At 40.2% G+C, this 12,323-nt stretch overlaps 1 protein-coding gene across 1 annotated transcript in view; it reads left to right on the top strand.

The window, feature by feature from the left end:
• The window catches only part of mRpL20 (mitochondrial ribosomal protein L20), a 90,991-nt gene extending 79,291 nt beyond the window's left edge, over window positions 1–11,700 (top strand). The window contains exon 5 of the mRNA XM_070089702.1: window positions 10,416–11,700. Coding sequence (XP_069945803.1) covers window positions 10,416–10,514 — 99 coding nt within the window. The 3' untranslated portion in view covers window positions 10,515–11,700. The remainder of the gene's footprint in view (window positions 1–10,415) is intronic.
• The last annotated feature ends 623 nt before the right edge of the window (window positions 11,701–12,323 follow it).

Here is a 12,323-nt window from a genome sequence, read left to right as displayed (position 1 = left end):
AAGGGTTAAACACTCAGGTGACCTTCTCATCCGTAACCTCTCCATCCGTAACAAGAAACTAAGCAGTTTGGATGTGACTTCCCTCTTCACAAAAGTACCTACCAAAAAAGCCATCGAGGTTCTACGACGTAAAGTCAATCAGGACCTTAATCTTCCTCTACCTCCCGGAGATTTTGTTGACTTAATTGAACTCTGTGTTAATTTCAACTGTTTTTCTTTCAATAACAAGCTCTACAAACAAACCTATGGCATGGGAATGGGGTCCCCCATAAGTGCCGTCCTAGCCAACTTATACATGGAACACCTAGAGTCCAAACACTTCGCCAACATCATCCCTTCAAGCGTCACTTGGTTACGTTACGTGGACGATGTCCTCGTAATAACTCCAAAACGTTTTGATGTACGGGATCTTCAGGCAAGGCTCAACGCAGTTGAACCGGCGATCCAGTTTACACTAGAAGAAGAGTCCAATGACCAGCTACCTTTCCTCGACATCCTCATTCACAAAGTAGACAACAACCTAAGATTTCAAGTTTATCGGAAACCCACCAATAAAAATGATCTCACACACTTCTATTCCAGTCAAGATACCAAGACCAAAAGAGGCATCATCATCGGGTTTTTCCTAAGAGCATACCGAATTTGTAGTCCTGAGTTTCTTGACGAGGAGTGTACATACATTCACCAAACATTCACAGAGTTACATTTTCCTTCTTTTTTCATCAAAGACTGCAAGAAAAGAGCTCTTCAGATCATAAATTCTCCACGCATCAACACCACTCCCAGCAAAGTTATAATTCTTCCCAACAGTCAGGTTGCACTAAACGTCTCAAAAGTACTTTCACAAGCTAACACCAGAGTCGCCATCGCTTCTAGCACTTCAATAAAGGATATAACCAGGACAAAATCCAAGCACCACGAACCAGTCAATGCAGGAGTTTACACTATACCCTGTGGAGGCTGTGACAAGATTTACGTAGGTGAAACAGCCAGAAACCTCGACACCCGCCTCAATGAACACATTTACGCGTGTAGAAACGATAACCTGAACAACGCCTGTGTACAACACCGAAATTCCTCCAATCATCTCATGAAATTCAGAGACGCCCAATTAGTGATCAAAGAAACTAATTTCCGCAGACGCAAGTGCCTCGAATCAGCACTGATCGCTGTTTCGAATACAATTAAACAAAACAACGGCAGCTTCATCATCTCCGAAGTCTTAGCAAGAATCCTCCTGAAAACAGTAAACCCTGCCATCACATAGTCTCTCCTGTTATACTACACAAAGCACGTTACAGAGAGTGAACACTGAAACAACCTGCCTCATTCCAGTCTATATTTGTCCAACCTATTTTTATGTTACCCAAGTAATAGCTTTTATATCCTTTTACTCATGTACGAATTAATTGCTCTACCATATTGTATTACTTTTGTCACTACCACTACTACTACTACTACTACTACTACTACTACTACTACCACCACTAGTGAACATCGAAATGGTACCTCACTAGTATTCACCTCACTCTGAGCCTTTATATACCCTCTGTGTCCATCTATTGTTTGTAATGGCTTGATAAAGCTCCTGGAGAGCGAAACGTTGCCACAATAAATGTCACATTAGTTGCACTTGTGTCCTTTTACTTTACATATTGTCGGTAATTCTACCAACTTTATTACACTCAGTTATTGCCATATTTTTTGACCTTGAGAAGGCATATGACACAACTTGGAGGTATAATATTTTAGCCCAAGCCCACTCCTTAGGCCTTCGAGGCAATCTACCATCCTTCCTTAAGAACTTTTTAACTGACAGGCATTTCGGTGTTCGGGTTAATAATGTGCTCTCCCCGGACTTTATCCAAGCTGAAGGTGTCCCCCAGGGATGTGTTCTGAGCACAACACTTTTTCTCCTTGCTATTAATGATTTGGCCTCTAGTCTTCCATCAAATATTTGGTCATCACTCTATGTTGATGACTTCGCTATTGCCTGTGCAGGCGCTGACTGTCGCCTCATTACAGTTTCTCTCCAACATGCAGTCGACCGTGTTTCCAATTGGGCCACCACACGTGGGTTTAAATTTTCCAGCACTAAAACCCACCAAATTACTTTCACTAGACGCTCTGTCATCTCCGATCATCCTTTGTACCTCTATGGCTCCCGTATCCCTGAACGTGATACAGTCAAGTTTCTGGGCCTCCTCTTTGATCGTAGGTTATCCTGGAAACCTCACATTACCTCTCTGAAGGCAACTTGTCACAGCCGGCTGAACCTTCTTAAAACCCTTGCTCATCTTTCATGGGGAGCTGATCGTCGAACCCTCCTCCGCCTACATTCCACCCTTATTTTATCGAAACTTGATTATGGTGACCAGATCTATTCAGCGGCATCTCCTGCTACTCTCTCTAGCCTTAACCCCATTCATCACCAAGGATTACGTTTATGCCTTGGTGCTTTTCGCTCTTCCCCTGTCGAGAGCCTCTATACAGAAGCGAACGTTCCATCCTTATCCGATCGCCGTGATGCCCATTGCCTGCGCTACTATGTACGCTCTCATGATCTCCGCAATCCTTCCATTTATAGAATGGTCACTGATATTAGTAGACATTCTTTATTTGTTCGCCGCCCCTGTTTACTCCATCCCTTCTCTCTTCGCCTTCATTCGCTCTTGTCTTCTCTTCAACTACCACCTTTCTATGTACATGTAGCATCTCACTTTTCCCTACCCCCCTGGGAAGTTCCAGCTGTTCGAGTCTGTTCTTTCTCCCTCCCTTGCTCGAAAGCCCAACTGTCTACGGTCACTTCCTGCTCTCTTTTTCTTGACCACTTTCACTCTCATTCTCATGCCATTGCCGTGTACACAGATGGCTCTAAGTCTTCTGATGGCGTAGGATTCGCAGCAGTGTTTCCGGACAGCGTCGTACAAGGGCATTTACTATCTTCGGCTAGTATTTTTACTGCTGAATTGTATGCCATCCTTACAGTACTTATCCGTATTGCATCTATGCCTGTGTCATCATTTGTGGTTGTCTCAGACTCCCTTAGTGCTTTACAGGCTATACAAAAATTGGAAACACCTCACCCCTTAGTCCTCCGTATCCAACTTTGGCTACGCCGCATCTTTACCAAGCATAAAGATATTGTTTTTTGTTGGGTCCCTGGTCATGTTGACGTACAGGGCAATGAACAGGCAGACACTGCTGCGCGGTCAGCAGTACATGACCTACCAGTTTCTTATAGAGGTATTCCATTTACGGACTATTTTGCTGCAATATCTTCCCACCTTCACACCCGTTGGCAACAACGTTGGTCTACTATGCTCGGCAACAAACTTCAATCTATTAAACCGAGTATAGGTTACTGGCCGTCTTCTTATCACCAGTGTCGAGGTTGGGAGACTACTCTCTCCCGTCTTCGCATTGGCCATACTCGTCTTACTCATGGATATCTCATGGAGAGGCGTCCTGCTCCTCTCTGTGAGAATTGCCAAGCTCCATTATCAGTCAGCCACATTCTGTTGGACTGCCCACTTTATCAACGAGCACGCAGAATTTACCTCTGTCGTCGTCTTCGCTCCGCTACTCTCTCTTTACCTTCCCTTCTCGCTGATGGACCCACCTTTCATCCGGACTCTCTCATTGACTTTTTGACAACAACTGACTGACTTCACAAATTCTGATACCTTCAGCCCTTTCTACTTCAATCTCTTGCTACCCTCTACCCCCGTACTATCCCCTGCCCCGCTGTTTTCTGTAACCTGCTGATCATCCCTCCTCCCTTCTGCCATCCAATACCCTCGCTTCCTTCCCTACCCTGCAGCGCTTTATAGCCCTTGTGGCTTAGCGCTTCTTTTTGATTATAATAATAATAATATAAAATACTAATTACAGAGGGAGCCACTAGGACACCTAGCATGGCTAGGCATTTCGGGCAGACTTACATTAATTCTTAACTCTAAATTATTACAAATTATGGAGTAAGTTGATATTATGGCTAAGTGACTAAATCATAGTTTGTGAGTTTAGCAATGTGAATGCTTTTGTTTTGGCACAATACATAGTTTCTATATTGGAGTATCACAGGCAAACTTATGACTAGTTAGGATTCATTATTTTAAGATTAAGATTCGTATTTCTGTGTTTATAGTTAAATGGGTGAGTGAGTGAGTGAGTGAGTGAGTGTAAGTGTGAACCACCAGGTGGTTTTCATGTAGTTAGTTGACGGAGTGTATCAGGGAGATAAGATGTTTTCTAACGGTAGTTTTGAAGGTGATGAATGTGTCTGCAGTTCTAGAGTTTTGAGGTAGGGTGTTCCAGATTTTAGGGCCTTTGACATTCATTGATTTTTTTTGTAAAGGTTTAGTCGGACACGGGGAATGTCATAGAGATGTTCGTGTCTGGTGTTATGCCTGTGGATCCTGTCACAACTATCAAGAAAGCGTTTTAGGTCAAGGTTAATATTGGAATTTAAGGTCCTGTAGATGTAGATTGCACAGTAGTAAGTGTGGATGTTCTGAACAGGGAGTAAGTTTAGATCTATGAAGAGTGGTGGGGAAGTGTTGCCAGGGATGGGATTTAGTGATTATTCTTACTGAGGCTTTTTGTTGGGTTATTATTGGCTTTAGATGTGTTGCTGAAGTTGATCCCCAAGCACAAATAGCATAGGTGAGGTATGGATAAATGAGTGAATGGTAAAGTGTGAGAAGGGCATTTTGCGGCACGTAGTATCGTATCGTATCACAATTCATCTGATATGACATTATAAACAATATTAATAACATAGAAGCATGATATATACTCTAGAATGAATAAAATATGTCATAATGTATGAGAGGAGTAAATGGTGTAAGTGTAATTGTTGGGTTTATAAGGGCCACTGAGAGAATAAATAACAAAAAAGGCACAATACCGTGACTGGAACGATACACAAATAACCCGCACATAGAAGAGAGGAGTTTACGACGACGTTTTGGTCCAACAGGCCTGCTGCAGTGTTCCTCCTTTCTTATGTTCTTATGTACTGCTGCTGCTGCTGCCGCTGCCGCCGCTGCCGCCGCCTCTTCTTCCTGCCTATATATAGCCGTCCTGCTCCTCTTCTGATTAGTGTGACTTTGTAAATGGTCTAAGTCGGACCGAAACGTCGTCGTAAGCTCCTCTCTTCTATTTGCGGGTTATTTGTGTGCCACTGAGAGAAGCCGTACATAGTGGTGGTGGAGGCACCAGCAGAACCCACCACCACTATCACATTTAACCCTTAACCCTTTGACTGTTTATGCCGTACAAATATGTCTTACCCACCACTGTTTCTGACGTATTTATAAGCATAAATTCTAGGGGCTTCAAATCAAGCAGGAGAAAGCTGGTAGGCCCACATGTGAGAGAATGGGTCTCCATGGTCACTGTGCACCATATAAAAAAATCGGGGATCCAGTTATGCATTGTGGGAATGCCATTTCAGTCCTCCTTTTTCAGCATGCTTAGCGGTAAGAAATATGTGAGTCCCCAGCAAATCGGGGACTCTTCTCTTCCCAAGTGATGCTCTAACACAGATGGAAGTGTCAGTGAAGATCAATTTCATGATTTCCAGGAGTTTGAGACCAAAAGCAATGGAGGAGGAGGAGGAGGAGGAAGAGGAGGAAGATGAGCAGGAAGAGGATGAGGAGGAGGAGGAAGAGGAGGAGAAGAGGAAGAGGAGGAGGAGGAAGAGGAGGAGGAGGAAGAGGAAGAGGAGGAGGAGGAAGAGGAGGAGGAGGAAGAGGAGGAGGAGGAGGAGAAAGAGGAGGAGGAGGAAGAAGAAGAGGAAGAAGAAGAAGAGGAAGAAGAAGAAGAGATAATTAGATAGAATGGAGGGGAAGAAGCATCCGACCCCATTGTTTTGACAGGCGGTAGGGGGAGCGAGTAATGAGACAATGTCATTTTGACAGCTGTGGACTCCTGACTCAAAACAATTATAAGCCACACACTCCCACACAAGACAAGCTTGCTGAATGAAGATAATAGCAGTTATATGAAAGTATCTAGTGACTATATATGTGTATATATATTATAGAAACCAGAAGGAAGGAAGAATGGAAGGCAGGAATGAAGGAAGGACGAGATGAAAGGAAGGAAAAAAGTAAGGAAAGACAAAGGAATGTAGGAAGGAAGGTAGGAAACAAATGTAGGAAGGAAGGAATGATGACACACAACCATTTACCTAGGATAACTACATAACACAACTGCCTGCTAATACTTTGAAGAAAACTGCTCAGAGGAGGTGTTTTGTCTTTGCACATAAAAAAAAGTCCACAAAAATGCACACACACTGGTTTTATGTGTGAGGAGTGTAAAACACCATTGTGTATAAAAACATGTTTCAGAGAGTTCCACAAGCTGCAGAACTTCTAGGAATATGTTCAGTGACTGTATGTTGGTGTATACAGGTCTCCCTCAACATTCACGTTTTCAACTTTCACGGGCTTCACACATTCGCGAATTCCCAACCGCCAAATTCCCAGCCACCAAATTCCCAGCCGCCAAATCATATTTAAGTTTCCCGCCACCTGCGAGTCCCTACTACCCTCCATCCGACCCCCGCAACTGGCAGCCAGCCCTCCCACCACCCAGTGTGGTGAGTGTTTTGTTTGTTCATTATTTGCTATTAAACTACAGTATAAATAATGTAAACACATTCATGACTGCATATTGGAATGGCTATTCGGACAGGTATTAGACGGTGACATCATGTGTTTACTCTTGAACACTGCAAAGAATTAAACATTTCTGCTACAGCTAATAATAACAGTAGTGATAATAATAATAATAATAATAAATATGATATAATTGAAGAAGGAAATTGTACAAAAATACGAGGGAGTGGTTGACACATCGTCAGTGTGGCTTTGTTTATGCTGGAGTGAACATTAGTCTCCCTGCTCTTGCAAACATTTCACAATAATTCGTTGTGTTTGGTGCTTGTAGATTGAGTGTGACTGGAGTGGTAGAGGCAGTGATTGAGGCAATGGCATTTAATAACATACATGTTAATAATAATACATGTTATTAATAATATGTACTATTATTATTTATAACATATATGTTATTAAATACATACATGTTAATAATAATACATGTTATTAATAATATCATGTACTATTATTATTTATAACATACATGTTATTAAGTACCACTGCCTCAACCGCTGAATTATTGTGAAATGTTTGGAAGAGCAGGGAGACTAATGTTCACTCCAGCATAAATAAAGTCACACTGACGATGTGTCAACCACTCCCTTGTATTTTTGTACAATTTCCTTCTTCAATTATATCGTATTTATTATTATTATTATTATTATTATTATTATTATTATTATTATTATTATTATTACTATTGTTATTATTAGCAATAGCAGAAATGTTCGATTCTTTGCTGTGTTCAAGAGTAAACACATGATGTCACTGTCTAATACCTTTCCTAATAGCCATTCCAATATGCAGTCATGAATGGGTTTACATTATTTATTTTGTAGTTTAATAGCAAATAATGAACAAACAAAACACTCACCACACTGAGTGGTGGGAGGGCTGGCTGCCAGTTGCGGGGGTCGGAGGGAGGGTAGTAGGGACTTGCAGTGGTGGAGTCTGTGGTATTTAATAACATACATGTTATTAACATACATGTTATTAAATAACATACGTTATTAAAGCATAACATGTATATATTTAGTACAATTTACGACGTTTTCATGTATTTTATGATTATTCATGGTTCAACAAGTTAAGGAAGCAGTATTGTAATATATTTCCCTACAATATATTGGGGCACCAAACATTCACGGTTTTTCAACATTCGCGAGGCTCTTGATCCCTTAACCCTCGTGAATGTTGAGGGAGACCTGTATATATTATAGAACAATAGTAATACAAAAATTTTTGTATTGTTTGTTTTTGTAAACAAGTTTTGTAAACAATATATTGATAATTATGTTTGTGTGCTTATTGTGTTGTATACAACGAGTGTATATATGTACATTGCACCTTACTTTGGTCTCACAGGCCACATAAGTTATGTGAAAAAATAAAATAGTGAAAAAAACAACAAACCTTCAAATACAAGTAAACCAAAGTTTACCGGGTGAGTGGCAGTCACCTCTGTTGCCATACGTGGCTCATTTTCTGCAAACTTCACGCCTCTATATCTCGGTAAGTACTGATGGCAAAAAAAAATTTTTTTTTTGGACTAAAACACTTAGAAAAATAATCTTAACATTTTCATAAGAAAAAATAATTTTGTTTTTTTTTTTTCGAATATTTTGCGTCATAGAATGACAGTTTCAGAAAGGGGCCTGCGACAGTCAAAGGGTTAAAGTGTCCAAACATAGATCTATGTTCACATGCGTAGCGCTCCGACCTTGACTTTCCCCATTTGAAAGCATGTAAAAAAAAACGTAGATCTACGTTCGGAGCCTGCCACACGTCAACGTATATCTACATGTGGACAGTTTAAGGGTTAAACATTGTATGTAATTTATAAATAAAAAATATTTACATTTTAATTTATAAATAAGAAATATTTACATTTTAATTTATAAATAAGTAAGTTTATTCAGGTATACACAAATACAGTTACATACATAGATTATCATACGTGGCAGCATATGTTTAAAGTACCAAGGATAACCCAAAAAAGTCGGAGTGACTTACGTATTTCCATTGAGGTCCTTTTATGTATACACTTATATTTACTTTTATACTTACCTTGGAGATGTTAGTTTAATTAGTTAGTTTGACGGAGGAGATGCTAGCAGAGGTTTAGGGTGGTGGAAGATAGCAGGGTGGCATATGTTCAGCAGCCCTACACACATCCAACAACATTGGAGAGTTGTTTGGTAAGACACATATGCAACATGTGTCTTACCAAACAACCTGTCGGTATTTTATACCATTTCAATGTTCACTCAACATTGGAGAGTTGCTTTCGTGTCATTTTTCTATCGCTTACTCGCTTAACTTACTTGCTACACTGTTAATTCTACACTTTATCGCTGGCTGGCACTATAGCCTTTATCGATACTTGCTGCTTTAGTATCGTACATATCGTAGAATCACTGAATCACTGCAGAAGGCGCATACTCCCCTCTCTTTTCCTCCTCCATTTTGGTACTTTGCTACGAGTTTTTTCTTGAATTTTATTGTGTTTCTTTCCTTCTTTGGGCCCATGGTGGCTTATTTAGCAGTTACAAGCACTAAAAGCAATGGAATAATATTAAATATATCGCTTGTATGCGTGGAATCGTCCTCACTGGCTTGTAAACACTGGCTGTACATGGAGTGGCCGGGCCCGCTCAGGCTGCACAGACACGTTTGGGACAAAAGCCCTTAGCTGAGTTATTTGGCGTTTGCCGAGCCAATATTTTTACGCCAAAGTGAGCCGTTAGCCAATTTTGGCACTAACCGATGAAGCCTTTACCCCGAGGGCCCACTGTATGTACGGACCACTGAGACATGAGAGGTGGGACAGGGAAGGCAGGGAAGGAAGCTTCAAACACCTTTTACTGCACATCAATGAAGGAATGGAATGGACTGCCTATACATGTCAAAGCCTGTCCTAGCTTGAGCCAGTTCACGAAGAGAGCCAAAAGGTACCTAATGAATGAAGTCTATTATTATAAGCTGATCCTCTCTTTAATGTTAATGTAAATAACTCAATTTGCCTTATTCCTAGTATATCTCTTTTTTATTGTAACTGATTTTCACACAGTTGAGTTACTTTTAAGGTTTAAATAAGGTTAGGTTAGGTAAAGTTTCCCAGGAAACAGGACAAGTGTTTCCCGACGCCTGTCTTAGTCAGATGATGGCCCACCATTGGAGCTTTTGGTCATCTGACCAAGGCCTTCCACTGGTTTACCAGTCCACCGCTATAAAAATTATGGTCATAGTTATAATCATTTTGTAGGTCATAGTTATAACCATTCAGTTTTTTATTTAAAGTAATAAGATATTATAAGGACCTCAATGGAAATAAGTCACTTTGTCTGATTTTTTTTTTTGGTTATCCTAGGTAATTTATACTATGTATAATAATTATACTTAATGTACCTGTGCCTAAATAACCTTACTAGGCCTCCCCCACAAAGACAATGACTTGACCCGCAGGCAGGTTGCCCACGAGCTCACTAGATGTAGGAGGGGAAAATCCTGCTGTCCAGCTTGCAGAGCTCCAAATTTTTCCTCTGGAAGTGGCACCATGCTAATCAAATTTTACAGAGTGTTCATCAAAAATATGCCACAATTTTGCAATAGCATAATAGAGAAAATGTGTTAGAGGATTGTGTGTTAATTGACAGTCTACTGTAGTACATATTTTAACTTTGCTTTTATTTTTATCTGCTATATAATAATTTCAATTAACCATGGATGAATTATTGTGCACAGGCTCTAGCATCTTTAACAAAGGCTAAAGAAGAAGAAAAGGGTCTCAACTGTCTTGGAGGTCCATCATCAGTTGGCGTTGTCACACGTGGAATGCTCTAGGAGCACTTCAGCTACACAGCTCAAAATGGCATTCCTCCTGGCACTGAAGATGATTCACTCAAAGGCTATGGTCTACAGTATTACTTTTTGCATTGAAGGCTTAACACTGAATTGCTTACCAAATTGGTTTGCTCACTTGGTAGTGAATTTTTATCCTTCCAATGCACATTTATTTTAAGATAATATTTAAACTGCATTTTCTTTAGGGATTTTTTGGAATTACATTAATAGAGTATCATAAGCCTACAAATGACTCATGGAAATTTTTTGTACTGGTACCTTGTTAATTTGTTTTCTGCACAAATGATTTAATAGCACTGTACAGCAGCAGTGACTAGGTAATTGTTTTAACTTGTATGTAAATAGCTTGTACATAGAACTTAATTCATTATATTTTGAGGTGGTCTCCCTCATCTGGAAACATGATATATATACTATAATGTTGTATCTTCAAGGTGCAAAGTTAACCAGACAAAATTCTGCTTCAGATAAAAATGCTATATTGTTGAGGAAAGTCAAAGAAATGAAATTCAAATGGCTACTCAAGGCAACTCAAATTTTGTTCACTTTGAAGCAGTGCCTTAATTTGAAAACTTTTGCAGTTAATTATTTTTTGTTTCCCTTGACTTTTATTAAGATAATAGGGCATCAAATTGCTAAAATATACATTTAAAGATTATAATAGTTTTAGGTATGCCTGATAATTCAAATATTTATTTTATAATTAAGTCTATTTCTATAATATTTATTCAGATTGTCTCAGGATTCAAAATTTTTTAACAAATTGTAAAGTGATAACTAGTTTGAAGTATGCCGTTAACATTGTAAGAAGATTATTTGAGTTGGCTGGCATCAGAAATAACAAAAAACTTAGTTTATTGAAAGTCTGGTCATTCTATTTAAAACTTTAAAATTGTGCCAAATTGAAGATTAACACATTTATTGATCCATTTACCCAAGTTTTCAGTCTGATGATAAAACTTTGTAGAATTTTCTTATTACTCATGTAAGACTAGAATGAGTGTTGAGTATGTGGATTGCATAGAATGTTGCCGGGGATATTTGTTCACTAGAGAATTTCATTCTTAATTTGTAGAAGTGATTCTAACGTTTATTGCACAGCACACACGCAACATTAATTTCGTAAACTCTGCAGTGTAGATTAAATTAAAAAAAAAATCACCCCTTGTTTTAGATCCTTATAAAAATGTTTTGGGGTCATAGATGTACCTAGGATGCAGTTACAGAACAATTATAGTTACGGTAAAGGTAAAAGAAAAATATCTATTGTACAGTTCCTCTTCAAGGGGGGCTCCTTGGCGTGGTGAAGAGGCTCTTGGTCTGAGGAATTAGCCCTGTCGGTCTTCTTCCTCAGACCGAACCTAATTACCCCCCATTCTCCCCTCCCCTATCCCATCCTCCCCATCCTCCCCTTTTTCCATTCCTCCTCCTCCTCCTCACCCCTCCCTTTTGCCCTTCCTCTTTTTAGCCTTCGTGATTTCTCCCACAGGCGCGCTAGTTCCTAGGTAGGGGAAAGGACACCGGGGTCGATCCCATTCCGTTGAGGTTTCTTGGCGGTGGCGTAGTTTGCCGTGGAATCTGGATTGCCTAGGGATGTCCCGATCCCTCTCCGGTATCCCGGAGTAGCTTTGGGTGTCTTTTGGGCGACGGGTGTATCTCTGGAAGCCACCTTTCGGATTCCGGGGGTGGTGGCTGAAGGAGGTATGCTTTGTGGCGGATATCCGGCCGCCCTCTCTTTTGTCCACCGAGGTAGCTCGGCAGATGTGAGGTTGCTATCCCGGATTGCTG

Source organism: Cherax quadricarinatus, chromosome 2 (assembly GCF_038502225.1).
Source record: "Cherax quadricarinatus isolate ZL_2023a chromosome 2, ASM3850222v1, whole genome shotgun sequence".
NCBI classification, from domain to species: domain Eukaryota; kingdom Metazoa; phylum Arthropoda; class Malacostraca; order Decapoda; family Parastacidae; genus Cherax; species Cherax quadricarinatus.
This window is presented reverse-complemented; position numbering and strand designations above follow the sequence as displayed.